Below are 20,859 nucleotides of genomic sequence, written 5' to 3' on the forward strand. Positions count from 1 at the left end.
AATATAATTAAATCTATTTGATAAGACCCTTTTTTTTTTTATATAAAATAAGAGGAAGTATTCAGAATGCGAGATGATGCACATATGGAGATTTGTCTATTTCTTTTTGTTATTTATGGACGAATCTTTGAATTCTAAACAATTAAACGGAATAAAAACAAAACAAAAGTGGTCTCTGGGTAATTAAGTAACAAACAGTCTAGTATTGTAGATGTAACAGAGGATGGCACTCTTGAACTGTATAAGAGCATTTTCAGACTTGGACTGCACTCACTTACTTCTAAAAATATATATTAAATCGTCTAGAACAGCTAATAGCTCGTTCCTATTTTTGAAAGTATCATAGGCCATTGGTAACAACTGCTTTCTAACACAACTATTAATTCCCACTGGGAGGCATTTTAAAACAATGTATTTTAAGTGATCTCATAGATGGGATGTAATATGCTTCTTTGCTGTCTTGTTCTCTAGTGCATGTGACAGCTTTGCTTTACGTCTAATTTTACGTCTAATAAGTAAGATTTTATGAACTTTGTGATTTATGATTAAGACACAAGAAGGTTTGCCTTGCAAGAACATTTACACGAGGACCATTAATATTATTATTATTACTATTATTATTATTATTATTAGTAGTAGTAGTAGTAGTAGTAGTAGTAGTAGTAGTAGTATAAAACCTATAATTAACAGATGTACATGTATGGATGTATTAAATATTACTTTTTATACAGAATATTTCAGTTTGCAAATTGTCTGCACTTTTCCTCTATGCACCCAGTATCTCTTCTAATCCATTATTCATGCCACAGCGAGTTGTTATACTGCGTGCCTTTTTTTTCCAGACAAAATTGCCATCCGTTTTTGTTTCTCTAACAAGTACTGTTCCTGAGTGTGCGCGCGTGACGCGTGGCCAATTTAGAGAAGGAGCAAAAGGAGCTCGCGGAGCTCAGCGTGTTCGTGCAGCTCCAACCGTATCTCCAGCATCTGCGTATTTAGTGAGGCGTGCGACACCTCGGACAGGAGTGACGATCAGACGAGCGAGCAGACGGACAATGAGGGGGTTTAGTGCACTTGTGGCTCTTGTCAGGTGCGGATGAGAAGCCAGAGCGCGTGGAGCCCGCTGCGCTGCGCCGCGGCTGGAACAATGGGACCTGAGTGGCATACTCTTACACTCCCCGCGCTGCGTCTCTACGAACTCGGCACAGGCGCCCCCGGGAGCAGCTCTGGCGCAATCACTTCTTTCCGCTTCACTTTTTTTTAAATCAGCCAGTCTATTTTTTCTCCCCACGCGTTTTTTTCCTACACTGGTTTGCATATTTATGCATGCTGGTCACGTCGTGCGTGCGTGCGTGCGTGCGTGCGTAGCTGTTTGAGATTTGCGGTTCGTGAGCTCGTGTTTGTGTCTGCGATATGTGGAAGACTGGAGAGCGCTTGCGCGCGGTGCTGCTGTGGCTGCCCGTGCTGCTGGCCGTGACACTCGGCCGCACTCCAATCTCGCACAGGTAACACACACACACACACACACACACACACACACACACACACACACACACACACACAAATATCCACGCGCGCGCTGTTTGCAGCGATTTTCTGTTGAATCTTACTTTCTTCTCCTGCAGGGTTAACGAGCCAAGCAACATGTCGTACGTGAAACTCACCGTGGACAAACTGCTCAAAGGCTACGACATTCGGCTCAGGCCCGATTTTGGAGGTAATTAACTTGATTCAGCACTGGTAAAAGCACTGCCAGTGTGTGTGTGTGTGTGTGTGTGTGTGTGTGTGTGTGTGTGTGTTATCGTACAGTGTGAAGAGTTGATGTTATAGATTTTGATGGGTTGCGTTTCGCAGGTCCTCCTGTTGACGTCGGGATGAGTATTGACATCTCCAGTATTGATATGGTGTCTGAGGTGAACATGGTGAGGAGCACACAGATACTTGATTTATACCTATTTTTTTTTCCTAAGACAGGAGGTTTATTTATTTATTTGTTTGGTTGTTTATTTGTTTATTGTGTGTGTTTGTGAAAGAGAGAGAGATCATGACTAATGTCAGGCCTATACATGATAGTAGAAGTACAGATACTCATGTTATAAAAGACTAGGGTAAATGTTGACGTGACCACTGACTACACTTTTCACTCAAGTTAAAGTAGAGTAGTTTGGGCTCTGACATGTACTTGAGTACAAAAGTAACCATTACCTCTATCTGTTTTAGTGTCACGCTGGTAACTGGACCTCACATCATATTAATATATTGATACAAAAGAATAAAAAATGTTGTTACCTAATGAATTTATCCAGACTGAACATCCACCATATAGAGCACAAGCAGAGAAAAGATGATGATGATCAGGTGATCAGGTTCTCAGTCATGTTTACATCGCTGACTCCCTCTGTCTCATCCACTTTAACCTCGTACTTCTCGTTGCCTTCTGCCGTAAACTAGCCTACGTCTGTGGTGTGTGACAGGCAGGAAATTATACACGAGTGGTAGATTGAAAAAGCTGTGCAATGACTGGAAATAGGTTGATGGGCTGTAAACAAAGAAAAAACATCCACATTTCACCAAATGGATGAAAACTAAAGTAATGAGCCTGGCTTCAAAAAAATATGAAGTAGAAAGTACAGATATTTGTGTAAAAAAAAAGTTGTGCAAAAAATAAAGTGAAGTAAAGAACTGATACCAGAACAATGTAATTAAGTACAGAAATGAAGTATTTGTACTCCATTACTTCTCATCTCTGCTTGATAGTGGCTATATTATGTAGTTTGTCTAGGGGTTTCAGTACAAGTAAGTCAGGAGCGCTCCAAAATTCACAAAACCTGAGGTTTGATTATGATGCTGACGGCAATGGATTTACACACTTTCGTTACACCGAGCACAAGATGATTTCTTGTGCACAGTGTAGAAGTTGTACTAATATACACATAACATCACACACACATCATACACATACCAATAAAAATTTGAGGATGACAAAATAGTACTGGGAACAACAAAGACATCTTTATCTCTTTTGCTACTTCAGTGCTACTGTACATGTGGGTCTCTAAGGTGCTCTGGCTTTTGGACTGCATAGGCAGTAGCTGAGCTTTTTGTTCTGACAAGGTGCCAGATCATCCCATGATGGAAAATATATTTTAGTGCATTTTGGCTAGGGGTCTGAACAGAGCCATTTCCGTGAAGGAGGTCATGCATTAGTAATTTTAACAGGTCAGTGTTGGCTTTGCCCGGATGACCAAGGAATAGCAGCTGTGGACTGATGTTAGACCACACATCTTTTATATATTTTCCAAAAAAAAAAAAAGATACACTGCTGTAGAAATCGATACAATGAGTTTACATTGTTTATACAAAACACTATACTGTAGTAACACATCACATTCTTTACACACCATATGTTTCCTTTTTATACACTTAATATACTTAATATACTAATTATCTATATATAGTTCCATAGCATTGTACCTGTTAATACACAATTAAGTTGAATAATGTTATATTGAGCTCACTCATATTTTTCCAAATGAATACTGATCAGAAGAGTGAAGAGTAGGATCATATTGAAAAGGATATACATGTAAAGGGCACACTCTAGTAGCTGGCATTAATTTTGACTACATTTCAGAATATTAAGCACACCAGTGATACAGTCACAGTAACCAATTCAACCAATTCATATATTTTCAATGAAGTGATTGGTAGACTGGCGGTCTTTAGTGTCCAGTGTCTTAGCTGTTGGGACAGCCAGAGGAAGTTCTTTTTTTAGGAGATAAATGAGTCTTGATGCATGCCTTTCTTGTTTCATGAGTAATCGTGGGTCAAGTTGAACAATGCTAAAGGTTTAAAGGAACATGGTGCAAAGCTGAGTTTAATAAGTGTTTTCAGGTAGACGAGGGCTAGTCTATTTTTGGCTTTGAAAGCAATCATCAGTGTTTCTGATCTGAAGTCTGTGTTTCAGTGAAGGGAATGCACCCATGGATAATGTGGCAAAACTTGGGGATGTAGAAAACAAGTCATGCATTCCAGATCATTTGAAGCGTTGAATGACATAAATAATAATAATAATAATAATAATAATAATAATAATAATAACAACAATAATAATATATTATAGATTAGATTTCTGTTGACAACACTGTTAAATAGTTTTATAGAGAATCCAGCTTTTGATGTTATTGTACACTGCTTGCACCATATCTATAAGACATGGCATGATACTGCTGTTTCAGAACTTGCGATAATGACACATTTGATCTCAAGCGTATCAAAGTGCACTGCTGAGGGGGAATACTTTGGCCTTCTCCTTTTAAAAGACCACAGAGCTTAAAATGTTTGCTTTCTGTGATATCCTTAACCTATGCAAGTTTTTTAAGACATCACATTCTTGAGCATTTTACCTATAGCTTTCGAGCCTGCTTGATGGTAGCAGAGAAATGAGGCCATAGAATGTTACACAGCACTATTTGAAGGCCTGCTACCCCCAAGTATCTTGCGATGAATTTGTCATTGCATGCCATTTTTAAACAGTTGACTGAAAGAGACAGCTCTAATTAAAGGTTGGTGTCAAACATTCACTTTCATAAAAATTTTTTTTTATTTACTTCTGACAAAAAATAATACAGCTAGTTCATAATTAACTTTTTAATTACATAATTTTTTCCAGCTTGTATAGTGGTGCACAGGTAGCAGATGGCAGTGGTGGGTGGTCAGCCTTCTCTGCTGGGCTAAACACTGACAGAAGCACTGACCTACATTTACAACCTAAATTCTAATATTTGTTCCATAAAAATTTTATTAATTTATTCCCAACAGTTTATTCTCTTCATTTCGTAGCATTTCTCTTGGCTGCACTGCTTCCAGTACGTGTATGTGGATGTCTAATCAGATTTCAGCTCTATGTGCTGCCATGTCAATCTAATCTGCCCAGGGCCTTCAAAGACTGTACTGCTGGCCCTTTTACAATAGAGAATATTATTAATGAGTCTGTTTCTTTAACCAATCAGGTTTAAATTTCGCCTCAGCTAGCTGGCTCAGAATAGCGTCAGCTTTTTCCGTCCTCTGATTGGTTGGTCAGAGTGAAACTGTTACAGCCAAGTGCTCTGCACACATTAATACATCTGAGTTAAAAGTTTTTATGCCTACGGAGGAAGAGAAATTAATTTGCTTTCGGACAAACATAAAAATGCATTATGAAGAAAATGTAAACCCGGGAAAGGGTTTGTTTGCTACTTCCAGTGAATACTGGCTTATACTGGCTGTACCATTATACCACTGGATTACAGCCTCTGAGGTGTGGTGCAAATTATGCGTTTGCATCTCTGGTGAGTAGGTTGTATTTTATTTACATTTTTATGTTTTTGTAATGTTATTAGACAAATATTGATTCTGAACTGCTCCAGATGATGTAGGTGCACAGTTGCGGTTGTAGTGTAGAGGTTTGGAGTTGTCTTAACTGGGTTTCTTGCTTTAGTAAAACAGTATTCACCACTTCATATGCAAAATGCCTCTCTCTCTGTTATGCCACGCGTTGTTATATTGTGTTTTTTTAATTGTATTGATGGTTTCTATAACTGCAACGTGATAGTGGTGGTATTAAGAGGTGACTTAATTTCCCCACTGAAGGCCCAGGTACCAAATGCACGGCCTGCCACTGGCAGAAGGATGTACAGTTTATGGTAGTAAATGGTAATTGCCATAAGGAGAAGGTGCATCTCATGAAAAGGAATGCCAAAGTTAAGGCAACCTTGCCTATAGGCCATTTTGGTGCCCATCTCCCAATAGATTTTAGCTTCAGCAGTGTTTGCGGTAGTGTCCTTAGTTGGTAAGTCACTACAGGGGGCCAGAAGATCTGCTCGGGTTATCACAACCACTCTTTGTTGCTGTTTTTTGCAGCATGAAAAGAAATAGGGGAAATGAGGCACATATGATAAATTAAATGACGAGTTGTGGGTCAGTGTGCCCTGTCCCAGTTGTCCAGCTCTATCAAGAAGAACCACAGTAGCCAGTGTATTGACTTGGGACTGCAAATTGATTTACCTGCAAACTGCCAATCCTTTCCTATATCTAAGATCCAACTTCGGTATATAGCTCCTGAGTTTATTTTTTTATTATATCATTTGCCATTGTTTGGGATTAAAGGCAAAAATCTTTGACTATATTTTATAGTGATGACTTAATAGTACACACAAGGATTTATTGTATTATGGCAAAAGGACACTACTCTTCTTGCAATGCATTGCCTCTTGCAATGCAGTACAACCCTGAATTATTTCAGGTGCCCTACATAACCCTAAATCCAACAATCAGAAAGTTCCCAGAAACTTTGTTTCCCCTGAGGTATGCTCTAAATTGATAGTATAAGCATCTTCGTAAACTGCAGACTAGCTTGTATTGTGTGTATATGTGCATGTGCGCACGTGCGTGTATTTGTGTGTGTGTGTGTGTGTGTGTGTGGTTCAGCACAGATAAGGTAATATTAGTTTTAACTGTTCCAATTAATTTTAAAACTTTCCCTTTGGCCATGCTTAGAAACCTGGGTTCTCTTTTATGAATTATCTTTTAATTGTTTGCTTTTTCATCTTCGAATAAAATATAAAAACAGGACTAGATATTGTCAAAGGGAACTGTTATAAAAAGGCAGAAACCATGATTGGGATTTTTTTCCCCCAGAACAACAGAAATGTAAAGGAACCTATAAAACAATTAAAAGAGGATTCTACATGGGTACATATCTATATATAATCAGTAGGATTATAACAATAACTTGCTGCACTGAGAGGAATTTGTGTCAAGCTGACATTTGATAATTACTGAATGTTTCAATTGTGTTCTAGATCTGAGTTCATGTCTGAGGTTTAATGTCTGTAAAATGCTAAAAATCCATATTCTAAGAAAGAATTCAAATACCTTGAAACAGGTATGGATTAGTTTATAGTACCTTCTGATTTACAGCCTCATAGAACATATACAACAGGAAAGCTATATGGCTTTTGGGTCAGTTACACTACCAGTATGATTGTCAAATCGGTCAATTATGTGCTCTGGGAATTCATTTCAGAAGTAAGAAAGAAAATGGAACGAAAATGGCGGTGATATAAAAATAAATGTTTTGCTTTTGCCACAGGACTACACCATCACCATGTATTTCCAGCAATCATGGCGTGATAAACGCTTGTCCTACACTGGGATTCCTCTGAACCTGACACTGGATAACCGTGTGGCTGATCAACTCTGGGTGCCTGATACTTATTTCATAAATGACAAGAAATCTTTTGTTCATGGTGTCACCGTCAAAAACCGCATGATTCGGCTGCATCCAGATGGAACTGTGCTCTATGGTCTCAGGTTAGTGTATGGGGCTTTACTGAAAAAAATTTGTCCTGGTCAGCTAATTTCAGAATTAATGACAGTGTCTTATTATTTGTATGTTTGCAGTGTTTAAATTTGTGTGTGCCTGTTCTAGGGCAAGCAGTATTCCCCTGGCTTTTCTAATGTTGCATTTTTTGGAGTTAGACAGTGTGAGTCATATAGAGCTTGTATATTTCCTGTACACTGATGATAGATGAAGCTGTCTTTGCCCTACTTAAGCAAGTTCTCTTTAAGCTGCCAATGTCAGATTTAGTTAAATACAGTTATAGTTGTGTTATTTATTTATCTCTATGTAAATTCAAGCTTTGCTTTTTCTAAGGAAAAATCTATAAATAGATTTTTTACAAAATCTATTTATAGAAATAGGATATATAGTGTCTGTTCAATTTTACAGCCATTTTTCTTATTCTCAAATGCTATTATAATGGCATTTTCTCATTACTGGAACTACACTGGGGCCAAAACCTGTTCTAGCATGATAATACCCCATGTGCACAAAGAGAAAGACTGACCTTAACTCAACCGAGCACCTTTTGGATAAATTAGAATGCTGTCTGTGCACTAGGGCTTTTCACTTGACGTCAATGTCGCATATCACTTCTGCTCTTGTGGCTAACTAAATGCAAATCCCCATAGCCATGTGTCAAAGGTCTTTTTTTCCATTACATAGTTTATTGCTATATATACTGTTGTATCATACATATAGTTATGCAACTATCTTTTCATGGAAAGCTGAGTTCCTGCTGGATCGTAACTGGTTTGAGTAACATGGAACCGTGTGGGTTTTTTTACATTCATAAAATCACAGTTACTGGGTTTGGATGCACAATATTTCTGGAACTGTTCCATCTGAGAAAATACAATACAAGGCCCATGTTCTTGTGTTGATGAGTTCCAGGACTAGGTTGATTATCAGTCTTCACTTCACTCCACAGGGGCCAAACCTGTGGATTTCATATACAGTACATCATATATTTAGGGCTGTAACAACGAATCGATAAAATCAGTAATGAAATTTGTTGTCAACTAATGCAATTATCGATTAATTGGAATGCTCAAGTTACGGGTTAGCGTGAAGGCAAGATAAAACAGCCGCTTGAAAAATGGCAGAAAGTACAGGTCAACTGGCAGCAGAAAAAAGTTGTGAGTCCCAAATTATCCAAGTCAACGAAGACTGTAACCTGCAACTTATGCAAAGCAGAGCTCATGTGGCATGGAAGTACCACAGTGATGCACATGAAAAGAAAACACACTGGTGTCACAGATGAAGGTGAAACAACACGGTAAGCAAAAACTGTATAATCCTCGCTCCCAACATAGGATTTGATTAAAATGATGCGAACACACAAAATCTAAAAGCAGCAAATAACAGCAGTAGTAAACGATAAAAAAAGTATTCACTGTTGTGGTTTTCAATGAATGGTCATGTATTTCTATACCAATGCATATTTTTTTCTTTTTTAATCAAGCCTGTTAGCTTAGTGTGTTTCTCCATTTTATTCTCCTTCTGTAGTTTGTCTACTACAACAGTCTTCTACAATCTTTTTAAACGTCATTTACTGCAACTTTACTATGGTAAAATTCTTGTGTTTAATGTTTGTATATTGAATTTATGCATATATCATTAAATTATTATAGAAAATTTAATCAATTATATACTCTTTATGCTTATATCTTCACAATTGAACAAAAAGTATGATTGTCAACAATACCAATGTTGATTTACACAAATTGCTTCACCTTGCATACTCAAATGCTGTTGTTTTTATTACAGAAAGAAACAACCCATGAGTGAATTTGTTCCAAGGAGAAATTCCGTATGAAACAAGCAGCCACTATAAGCTTTAAAATGTCCAAATTAAAGATGGTTTAACTCAATATGTGGCTTTTGCATTTTTTAAAGTACACTTTTATACATAAATGCCATGCAATGAGGTATTATATAGTTATAATAAGCAAAACATCTAATGAAAAAAAAAAGATTAATCAAAGAAGAAAATAATAATAATACGTCCGATTAATCGATTACCAAAATAATCGTTGGTTGCAGCTCTAGTAATTACACCTAGTAAAAAGAAATGTTACTGGCAGATTGATCACATCTCTCATTTTCAGCTTGTTGATGTGTTTAATCTTACAGTAGGATTCCAAAAGGTCCTCTGTTCCTTTTTCATGAGGAAAGCTTTGTGTCTTGGCTGGACTAGAACCTGTGCTCCTCTTGTTGAAACAAGAATGCTCAGAGCCTAGCTGCAGGCTGATAACCCACTTTTGAAGGCTCTTAATTCCAAGAGGCCCAAGAGAACTACCATTGCAGCTACAGACAGTGAGTCCTTCTCCTTAGCAGGACAAGTAGATATAGTATGATAAGTAGAATCCCTAGTTCTGAAATGTAAGCTAGAGCTGTAAAACATTTTAATACACACTTTTGTGTATTAAAACTCAGTAAACCTAGGTGCAGTAAATCACATTGCATGTGCTTAATTGAAGTCCATTTTGTATATTCTTATTTCAGGGGAGAGTTGCCAAAATGAATATTTAAAACAACAAATGCAAAACTAACAGAAAGCTATTTTTTCAATGTTGTTAATAAATAATATTGCATCAGTTTTTTTGCAGGTTTAATCAAGCTGTTTTTTCCCCCAGAGTTTTAGACACTGTTTATCACAATGGTTTTGCATGTCGGAGATACATATGTTTAATGCTAGGTCTGTTTGTGTGTTCCTTTTGAGTGCTTTTGGAAAATGTTTTTGTAATTACTGATTAGATTAGAACTACCTCTGTTCCACTGAAGAAAATCAATCCAGGAGAATAACAGGTTCGTCATTGTTAGTGTGTGGGCACCCAGATGTCTAGCAGCAGGGCTTAATTTTATATCCATTACCATCTGGAGCTGTCTGGGTCTGAAAGCGTTGTGCTATGTGCAATAGTCATGTGCTGAATATCTGGTGTTAATTAAAGCACACCATAATTAAGATCTAACTTGTGATATTTTAGTGTGATGGCAGCAGTTAGTGAGACAGTGTGAAGGCAATTACCAGCACAGGAAAGTGGGAAGGAAGGAAGGAAGGAAGGAAGGAAGGAAGGAAGGAAGGAAGGAAGGAAGGAAGGAAGGAAGGAAGGAAGGAAGGAAAGAAACAAAGAAAGAAACAAAGAAAGAAACAAAGAAAGGATTGAGGTAGGGGGAAGGGTTGAGTGTTGTGTGTCTATTGTCATACACTTGTTTGTTGAAAGTAATGAACAGTATGTGAGGTAGTATTTATATCAAGCAAATATTTTTGTCAACGTTGCCTATATGCTTATTTATCTTTTATGTTACAACACAATTAGTAAATACAAGAAACGTTTCACCATTTCACATCAAAAAATTTTTCTTGTGGATATTCACTGTTAGTTCCATTGTGAATTGTGTTCAGACATAGTGGTGTTTATTTGACCAGGATTACTACTACAGCAGCCTGTATGATGGACCTGCGGAGGTACCCCCTGGATGAACAAAACTGCACCCTGGAGATTGAGAGCTGTAAGTCATCTTTAGTGCAAGTCACAGTAACCCAATCCTTATATGTCCTCTATAACTCTACAAGATACAAAAGCTTATAAAATGCATGATGTCAGTCATACCGTTAGAAGTTTAAAATTTTCTCATATTACAAAAATTACTGTATAAATGCCTTAGAAAACAAAAGTGGTGTCAAAAATAGAAATTTTCTGAATATTACAAGCTTGCGCTAAAATTTGTAAACAGTAAAAAAAAAAAAAAAAACTCAGTATAGATTGAAACTATTTCAATTCTCTTATGTATATTGTTTTACTGTCTAAGTTATTAGTTGGCTCTTCCAATTATCTTGACTTTGCAATACATTTTTGTGACCAATGTGTATACACAATACAGTACTAGTTTCAACTTATAGTATACGATTTTGAAAAATAACACAGGTTTTTATCTTAAAAGTGGTCTAAAACATAGTGTCAAGAATCCACCTGCCACGCCCTCTTTGGCGGCTGTCATGCTGTGGCTTTCTCTGAAGCTCCCGGGCTTCAATCACACACACCTGGGACTCGTTAAGCACTCCTACATAAACCCCTCACTCACACTCACTTCCGGTCCGTTATTGTATGTGTACGGGTATATGTTTGTTGGTATATGCATAACCCTATGCTTTCCTTCCCATTCGGACTCTGCTATCCTGCAACGGCTGCGCTTCTCCCCAAGCGCACCTCGGATCGGCTGCGCTTTTCCCCAAGCGCACCTCGGAATACTCCTTCCTCCCTCTTTGCTAATTCCAGGACTGTATGGACGTCACCCCTTCAGGGCGTACCGCGGCTGTCACTTTCTCCATATCTAAGGACTGCTGTTTATGTGTGTTTGTGTCACTCCCCCAATTAAACCAAAGTGGGCTGCACTCCAGTTTACGCCTCCGTTCATTCTCCGCATGACAGAATAAAGGACCTCAAAGAGACTTTGGGTTGCTACCGTGGACTCCGCGTGATCCGATCTGTAACAGCAGGACCAATCGAAGCAGGAAGAAGAGGACTCGCGCTTCCGCGGCGAACCGGCAGGCAAACTCCGCTTCGGATTACACCCGGAATCCTTGCGATTCTTGCTCGCTGCGCCGCGCCCCTCTGAGAGTATGATGGAATACCCGGTTTGCTTCTCCGGCAACATGGCCGAGTGGGCGGATTCGTACGGAGCATTGGCGGATTCATAGAGGCGCATTCGTTCCTATTCCCCACAGAAAGAGCCAAGATCGAGTTCCACATCTCTCTCCTGTCTGGGTTCTCTCTGGCTCTCGCCAGTAAGTTGTGGAGCACGGCTGGAGGCAATTTCAGCTCATGCACCTACTTCATCAGGCTTCTCACGGGGATGTTCAGGATGACTTCAGAGCACGTGGCTCCGTTCCAAAGATTCCACGAGAGCGTGGCTCCATTCCAGAGTTTCCACGATAGCGCGTCTCTGTTTCAGAGTTTCCACAAGTGCTCCGCTCTGCTCTGCTCCAGAGTTTCCACGAGCGCGCTGCTCCGCTCCAGAGATTCCTCGAGCGTTCCGCTCCGCTCCACAGTTTCGACGAGCGTTCCGCTCCGCTCCTGATTTTCAATGAGCGCTCCGCTCCAGGGTTCCGCCGAGGGCGCCGCTTCGCTCCAGGTTTCTGCCGAGTGTGCCGTGACAACGCCGCCTGGCTGCGAAAGGGACATTGAAAGGGACCTCAGAGCTCCTCCGACGGCGATGTCTCGCTCCCAAACTCCTCTCAAGACGACGTCTCGCTCCCGAGCTCCTCCGACGGCGACGTCACGCAACCCAGCTCCTCCAAACACGACGTCTCTTTCCCAAACTCCTCTCAAGACGACTTCTCGCTCCTGAGCTCTTCCAACGGCGACATCTCGCCTCTGAGGCCCTCTCAAAAAGATATCACGCAACCAAGCTCCACTTAAGGCGACGTCTCGCCTCCAAGGTCCCCAGAAGGCGACGACTCACCCCTGAGCTCCTCTAAACACGACGTCTCGCTCCCGAGCTCTTCCGACGGCAACGTCTTGCTTCCAAGCTCCTTTGACGGTGACGTCATGCAACCGAGCTCCTCCAAAGGCGACGTTTTCACCAAGTACGCCTTCCTGCTCCTTTCGGGGGGCGTCGCTCCACTCCTGACCTCCGTGGTGGGCACCCCTTCGTTCCAGACCTACGCATAGGGCATCGCTCCACTCCTGACCTCCGTGGTGGACATTTCTCTGCCCCAGACCTCCACAGAGGACATTGCTCCGCTCCAGACCTCCGCGTGGGCGTCACGCAGCCTCCTGTCTGACCCGGGGAAGTCGCTCAGCCTCCGGTCTCCACCAAGGACGTTGCTCAGCCTCTGGACTCCGCTGCAGGCGCTGCTTCGTCCCTGTCCTCCGCCAGAAGCGTCTCTCCGCCTCCTGTCTCCACTGAGGGCGTATTGCGTTGTACTACATATCTTTTTGAATCTAAATTGTGAGTGCAGTAAATAGCTCAGTGAACATCTTAAAAATAACTAGCTGAGGCGACTCGTCAATAAATAACAGGCAAAATTGAGGCAAGATGTTTTACACTAAGAAAGTTTTTATATATTCCCAAATTGTATAAAAATTTGTAATAAAAACATTTAATCTATAGTTTAGTTTTTTATTTATTTATAACCCTTATATTTACTGTTACACAAATGTGCTATTTACACATCCCAGTCCATAGTTAGTGCTCCTTTTGCTGTTACTTCTATTTTTTTAGGAAAGCTTTCCACTAAAGCTTCAGTGAGGCTGTCAGGGATCTACCTGCCACGCCCCCTTTGGTGGCTCTCTATGCCTCCGCTCTTCCTGGAGCTCCAGGCGTAACTATGCACACCTGAAGCTCATCATCACTTCAACGTGATGGTCTATGTTTTTCGTGTTTTAGTTTTCACACAGGACTCTATTATTTCGTACCATTCAGACTCCACCATCCCGTCCCGGCTGCGCTTCTCCTCCTTGCGCATCTTGGGTCAGCTACGCTTTTCCCAAAGCGCACTTCGGAATCTTTTAAACCGAAGGACTGCCGTGTGCGTGTGTGTGTATGTGCGCGCTCGTGTGTATCTCTCCCCCTCACACTTGTCATTAAAACCCTAGCGAGCTGTACTCCGGCTTCCGCCTTCTGTTTCGCTCGCACCCTGACAGAATAACGAACCTCCTGAAAAGGATTACAAATAAAAATTCAATTAAATAAATAAAAAAATAAGGAAAGAAAGGAAAGAGAAGAAAGGGACATAATCGGGTTGCTGCTGTGGTCCCGGCGCGATCCAAACCTCGGTGGGCGTGGGCGAATATATGAGCTTCCATCCCTCCTCGTACACCACTGAAGCAGCTAAAATTGTGCTCCATATCTCCCTCTTGTCTGAGGACTCTCTCTCTCTCGCCAGTAAGCTGTGGGGCGCATTCGCTCCGCCCCAGGGTTTCCAGGAGAGCTCCTTTCTGCTCCAGAGTTTCCAGGAGGGCTTCGCTCCGCCCCTGGGTTCCCACGAGCACTCCGCTCCGCCCCAGGGTTTCCACGAGCACTCTGCTCCGCTTCAGAGTTTCCCCGAGAGCTTCACTCCGTTTCTGGGCTCCTCAGAGGGTTCGACTCCGCTCCAGTGTGTCCAAGAGAGCCCAGCTCCACCCCAGGACCTCCATGAGAGCCCAGCTCCGCCCCAGGACCTCCATGAGAGCTCAGCTCCAGCATGTCTCAGAGAGCTCCTCTCAGCTCCAGCATGTCTCCGAGAGCTCCTCTCAGCTCCAAGGTCTCCAGGCGAGCTCAGTTCCGCTCCAAGGCCTCCAGGACAGCTCAGTTCCACTCCAGGAACTCCAGGACAGCTCTCTTCTGCCCCGGAGCTGAGAACACTCTCAGCTCCCCAGAACACTCAGCTCAGCCCCAAGGCCGCGAACTGGACATCGTACCACCGCCTGGCCGCAAAAGGGACGTCGTACCGCCGCCTGGCCGCAAAAAGGACGTTGTGTCGCCGCCTGTCCGCAAAAGGGGCGTCGAACAGCCGCCTGGTTGCAAGAAGGTCGTCGCATCGCCGCCTGGCCGCAAGAAGGAGGTCATATCGCCTCCGACCGCCTATGAAGGTGGCATGGTAACCCACGGTTCCTCGGACAGCCCCAGGTCGCTTCCAGAGCCATCCGGCAGTGATGTCGCGGTCCAAGACTCTTCTGAGGGCTACACCACAGCCCCAAGCTCCTCCGATGGCAACGTCTCGCCTCAGAGCTCCTCTCTGTCCCAAAACGTCTCCAAAGCTTCTCTCTACACAGAGTCTCCGAGAGCTTCTCTCCGCTCCACAGTGTCTCCGAGAGCTCCTCTCCACTCTACAGAGTCTCCGAGAGCTCCTCTCCGCTCCACAGAGTCTCCGAGAGATCCTCTATGCTCCACAGAGTTTTCGAGAGCTCCTCTCCGCTCCACAGAGTCTCCGAGAGCTCCTCTCCGCTCCAGCATGTCCCGCCTCCGAGCTCCTCCGATGGCGACGTCTCGCCTCCAAGCTCCTCCGATGGCAACATCTCGCCTCTGAGCTTTTCCGATAGCGACGTCTCACCTCGGAGCTCCTCCGAAGGTGACATCTCTCTCCCAAGCTCCCTTGAAGGTTACGTCTCGCCCCTGAGCTCCTCCTATGGCGACGTCTCTCCTCTGAGCTTCTCCGATGGCGACGTCTCGCCTCTGAGCTTCTCCGATGGTGACATCTCGCTTCTGAGCTCCTCCGTTGATGACGTCTCGCCTAAGAGCTCCTCCGAAGGCGGCGTATCGCCTAAGAGCTCCTCCGAAGTTGGCGTCTCGCCTAAGAGCTCCTCCGACGAAGACATCTCAGCCCCAAGTCTCCCAAAAGGCGAAGCCACAGCTCCTAGACCATCTAAAGGCGAAGTCAGTTGGACACCACCAAGGACGCTTTTCTGCTCCTGGTCTACACCGAGTGCATCACTCATTCCCCGATCTCCGCTATGGACATAGCTCCGCTCCTGACCTCTGTGGTTGGCACCCCTTCGGTCCAGGTCTCCGCCAAGTTGTCACTCCGTTCCGGGTCTCCGGGGTGGACATCGTTACGCTCCTGGCCTCCGTACTGGACATCACTCCGCTCCAGACCTCCCCAGTGGGCATTAATCCGCCCCTGATTGCCGCCAAAGACGTCACTCGGTCTATAGTCTCTGCCGGGGAGGTCGCTCAGCCTCTGGACTCCGCTGCGGGTGCAGCTTGGTGCCTGTCCTACGCCAGAGCCGTCTCGCCACCTCCGGCCTCCACTGAAGCTGTCTCTCCGTTCCCAGTCTCTGCTACAGGCGGTTCTGACCAGGTCTCTTTCGACCCTGGACGGACACCGGGGTCCTCCTCCGAGTGCCCTGGCCCTCCGGGCATCGGTGGGTTTGGGGCGTCAGGTGCCGCCCCCTCTGGGGGGGGTAATGTCAGGGATCTACCTGCCACGCCTCCTTTGGTGGCTCTCTATGCCTCCGCTCTCCCTGGAGCTCCAGGCATAACTATGCACACCTAAAGCTCCTACATAAACCCCTCTCTCACAATCACCCGCCGTTCGTTATTGTATGTGTTGGACTTTACGTGCGGTCTATGTTTTCCTGTTTTGGTTTTCACACAGGACTCTATTATTCCGTTCCATTCGGACTCCACCATCCCGTCCCGGCTGCGCTTCTCCTCCCCGTGCATCTCGGGTCAGCTACGCTTCTCCCAAAGCGCACCTCGGACTCTCTCAAACCGAAGGACTGCCGTGTGCATGTGTGTGTGTGCGCGTGCGTGTGTGTGTGTGCGGGCTCGTGTGCATCTCTCCCCCTCGCACTTGTCATTAAAACCCGAGCGAGCTGCACTCCGGCTTCCGCCTTCTGTTTCGCTCGCACCCTGACAGAGGCACTGATGCAGGGCATGAAGGTCTGTGGTAGTTCCACATTTCATTTGATCATATGCATTGTGGTTAGGGTCAAGATAGGATGTCTCCAAAATGGAGAGACATGTGTAGGAAGCAGTGAATCAGTACCTAATCTTCTATTAGAAAGGCATAGCTCAGGACTGTGACTACAATAATGCAGAGAAACCCCTCGTAGTTGCATTAATACAAGGCTCTATGAATGTTACTTCTAAATTTCCAGCACTGCCCATCATTTTCTATGACTGAATTCTATGTACGAAATGAACAAGGAAATAACACTGTATTCTCTGTACTTTATAGTCTGTACATTTGGTCTACTCACCAAATCTGGGAATACAAAACATAACATTTTCTATAATTGCATTTTTTACATGCATTTACAATAATGTTTAGCCTGTTCTAACAGTAACAGCACATATGCTTTTTTTTATATCGATATGAATGTAGTCCTTCTTACATTACCCTAGGGTTGATGGATCTGAGAGTTGATTACTCTTTTCACTACTATAAGGACATAAATTAAATCATAATCTGATCCTTATCAGATTTTAGAATTATGTAAATACAACCTCAGATGCACAAACACACAATACATATTACATTGCCACAGTATTTCAGTCAGACTGAAGTCTGAACTTTGACTGGGCCACCGCAACCACTTGGGCCACTTGATTCTTTTTTTTCTGTCATTCCACTGTAAATCTGATGGTGTGCTTGGGATCATTGTCCTGTTGCATGACTTTTTTTTTTTCAAGCTTCAGCTGTCAGACACATGGACTCACATTACATTGTAGAATACTTTGGTATACAGAGGAGTTCATGGCCAACTCAAAAGTTGCCCAAGTCCTGTGAATGAAAATAAGCCCGATTTATCACCCCTTCACCACCATGCTTGACAGTTGGTCTGAGGTGGTATTTGTTCAGTCTTATTCTAATTGTACTTTCAAGAATTTTTTAATTTTCATGCTAACTGAGGCTCGTAAAGTATAAGATGTAACTCTTGGGGTTTTGTTTAAACTCTTAAAAGTTTTCTACTTGTGAATGAAGTTCCTCACTGTAAAATAATAGATTTTTATTTGTTTGAAAATGGCCTTATAACCCTTCCCAGATTAATGGGCAGCAACAGTTTTCTAAGATCATTGCAGATATATTTCCTTCTTGGTGTTGTGTTATCACATACCAGATCCCTAATCTGCATTGATTTTTGTTATAAAAAAATTATTAAAAAAGTATGTCATGTGTTGTTTACCTCAGGTTGTATTTTAAGTTTAGGACTTGCTAAGAACCAGATAATTTTAATATGTTGATATGTTAAACAATAGAATTCAAACAGGGTGTACTTTCATTTTCACATGACTATAATATTGTATTATAATACCTTATATTATAATAAGTTACTATTATAGTAACTTATGCTCTGTGTCATAAGTATTTTAAAGTTACATGTAATTGCTAAAATAGACAATACACGTCTATGAATGATTTCCTGTGACAGTCCTGCTTTCAGAACCCACAATGATTCAACTTTAATGAAGCTCTGTGTTTCTTTTTAGAAAACCTGTAGGGATAGAAAATCCTGGCAGTTTAGTCTAAATGAGGAGTTCTCACTAAGCTGTTCGTGTTATTTCAGCACTGTGCAATCACACACTGATTTAGTGCCTAGACAAGAAAGTGTGGGAGTGGGTGGCTGGCACCTCTCTCATCTTTGGTCTGTCCTGATATATGAGCACTGGTTGCCCAATATATACGAGTTGGCATTTTATTAGGTACACCTGTCTTAAGCATTACCTGTCTGGGCATGTTACAAAATCGTACTCTGTCAGCCAATACTGTTTGTAATATATTTGTTGCATTAGCAGATTAATGTTTTTTGCAGATTAAGTTACATACATTTCAAAAGTTGTCAAACAACCCAACCTTCATATGTATATCTTTCTTATATTCTCAACAGTTTATTTTTTTAATCCTCTTAGGTGCAATATTCACTCTCCTTCTTTTTTACTTTCTCTCTCTCTCTCAGATGGCTATACCACAGATGACATTGAGTTTTACTGGCAGGAGGGAAGTTCAGTGACTGGAGTAGACAACATAGAGTTGCCACAGTTCTCTATCATTGACTATAAAACGTTGTCAAAGAAGGTGGTGTTTGCAACAGGTAGAGCCCATCTTTTGGACAACTGTCTCCACTTGTTTGCTAAAAAAATATATACTATTTTGCTATGGAAATTAATAGGACATAGTCTATATAGTATTGTATATTATGTCTATAATTAACTTTTTAAAAGAAATCAGATGATAAACCGATTAAGCTATTTCAATTTATTTATTTTTTTATGTTGTAGTAAAATTAAATGAAGGGTAATAGTAAAGGTTTACATGATGAGCATTTGTCTAAGTATTCTAAAATTAGAAAGCATCCAATGTGCTGGTTGTGCATATAATGTCAAAGCAGAAATTTTATAAATGCTAATACAATTATCTATTATTATTATTATTATTATTATTATTATTATTGTTATTATTATTATTGTGTAATTGAATTCCTGGTGTGTTAGTAAATGGTGCTGTTACAACAGTTGACCAACAAAGGATTGGATTTAGAAAAAATATCTAGATGGTACAAAAAAAACATGTCAGAATGTGTTTGCTAAGAGAGGCCCCAAAGACATTGCTTTCACCTCTACCCTTTCAGGGTCATACCCTCGTCTGTCCCTGAGTTTTAAGCTAAAGAGAAACATTGGATATTTTATCCTGCAAACCTACATGCCCTCAAACCTGATCACCATCCTGTCCTGGGTCTCCTTCTGGATTAACTATGATGCTTCTGCAGCACGGGTAGCTCTAGGTGTGTGCATGTTTGTGTGTGTAAATACTACAAATGGCTTTGTACTATATTTGTAAATACCATGCTGCATTAATTATGCAAATCATGTTAATTGTAAGAACCTGATGACTACCTTATAATTACATTGCAATTATTTCTATTTATTCCTCTTTATAGCCACAGCCGAGTTATTTTAGTACAAGTATATATATATATATTTATATATATACTATATGTATTTATACGTATATTTAGTCTTGCTGTATCTTTGTAGGAATCACTACTGTACTGACCATGACCACCATCAACACCCATCTACGAGAGACACTACCCAAGATTCCCTATGTAAAAGCCATAGATATATATCTAATGGGCTGCTTTGTCTTCGTGTTCTTGGCCCTGCTTGAGTATGCATTTGTTAACTACATTTTCTTCGGCCGAGGTCCTCACCTACAGAAAAAAGTTGGAGAAAAAGCTGCTAAGAGCAACACTGAGAAGAGCAGACTGGAGAACAAAATCCAGGTGAATAAAATTTAAGAACTGATATCATAAACCACATATTCTTATAGCAATTTTAATCTAAACCCACCTCTCTCTTTTTCTCAGGTGGATGCCCATGAAAACATTCCCCTTACCAATCTTGACCTGCGACTCACTGGGGCTGAGATGCTCAGTGGTCTTGGTGACCCTCGGAATACCATGTTCTCTTATGACAGTGCCAGTATTCAGTACCGCAAGCCTCTGACAGGCTGTGACATTTACGGCCGAACGACTGCTTCCCTTGAGCGGCCAATCAAACCCAAGAAGAGTCACTTGAAGAAGCAGGCCTCTCAGCTTAAAGTGAAAATCCCAGACCTGACAGATGTAAATGCCATTGACAAGTGGTCACGTGTCATCTTTCCCATCACCTACACTTTCTTCAATCTAGTCTACTGGCTTTATTATGTCCACTAGGGGGCAGCAGTGCACTCAGTTTAGCTTTCACTTATCAAATCTGCTCAAGTGCTCTCAACAAAAGGGTTATTTGATTTAATTTGATATCTTGCCATATATAAGCTATAGGGTCATCTAGATAATGTAAGAAATATTTAGTTTCTGATTAGATGTTTCTATTCATCACCCCTGTTTCATGTAAGATCGAACTACAGGGGTGTGATGGTGCTGCAGCTAACTTGTGAAAAATGCACAATAGCCCAGAGTTAGTGCTAACACTACAGCTGTAACTGTAGGCAGCATTTGAAATCAGGCACTATGGTCTTAGACAATGAACAATGATAATTCTCAGAA

General features: G+C 41.9%; 1 protein-coding gene across 3 annotated transcripts; it reads left to right on the forward strand.

The window, feature by feature from the left end:
- Window positions 1–912: 912 nt before the first annotated feature.
- gabrb1 (gamma-aminobutyric acid type A receptor subunit beta1) lies at window positions 913–20,859 on the forward strand. 3 transcript variants are annotated; one of them, XM_083539534.1, is made up of 10 exons: window positions 924–1,502; window positions 1,623–1,714; window positions 1,852–1,919; window positions 7,130–7,350; window positions 10,812–10,894; window positions 18,769–18,903; window positions 19,441–19,593; window positions 19,847–19,917; window positions 20,029–20,094; window positions 20,179–20,859. In XM_083539534.1, exons 1-10 carry the CDS (start codon window positions 1,411–1,413, stop codon window positions 20,524–20,526), a joined length of 1,329 nt encoding a protein of 442 aa, XP_083395660.1. In that variant the 5' UTR covers window positions 924–1,410; the 3' UTR covers window positions 20,527–20,859. The 3 variants fall into 3 exon arrangements, with proteins under 3 accessions (XP_083395659.1, XP_083395660.1, XP_083395661.1); XM_083539533.1 differs by having other exon boundaries at window positions 913–1,502; window positions 19,847–20,094; XM_083539535.1 differs by lacking the exon at window positions 19,441–19,593 and having other exon boundaries at window positions 19,847–20,094.

This window comes from Silurus aristotelis (assembly GCF_946808225.1).
Source record: "Silurus aristotelis genome assembly, chromosome: 4".
NCBI classification, from domain to species: Eukaryota; Metazoa; Chordata; class Actinopteri; order Siluriformes; family Siluridae; genus Silurus; species Silurus aristotelis.

Excerpts from the sequence above, each read along its gene's own strand:
- gabrb1 (XM_083539533.1), top strand. The coding sequence starts at position 1,411 with ATGTGGAAGACTGGAGAGCGCTTGCGCGCGGTGCTGCTGTGGCTGCCC. Across the intron at positions 18,904-19,440 it reads GAAGGTGGTGTTTGCAACAG|GGTCATACCCTCGTCTGTCC; the intron begins GTAGAGCCCATC and ends CTACCCTTTCAG. Across the intron at positions 20,095-20,178 it reads GACTGGAGAACAAAATCCAG|GTGGATGCCCATGAAAACAT; the intron begins GTGAATAAAATT and ends TCTTTTTCTCAG.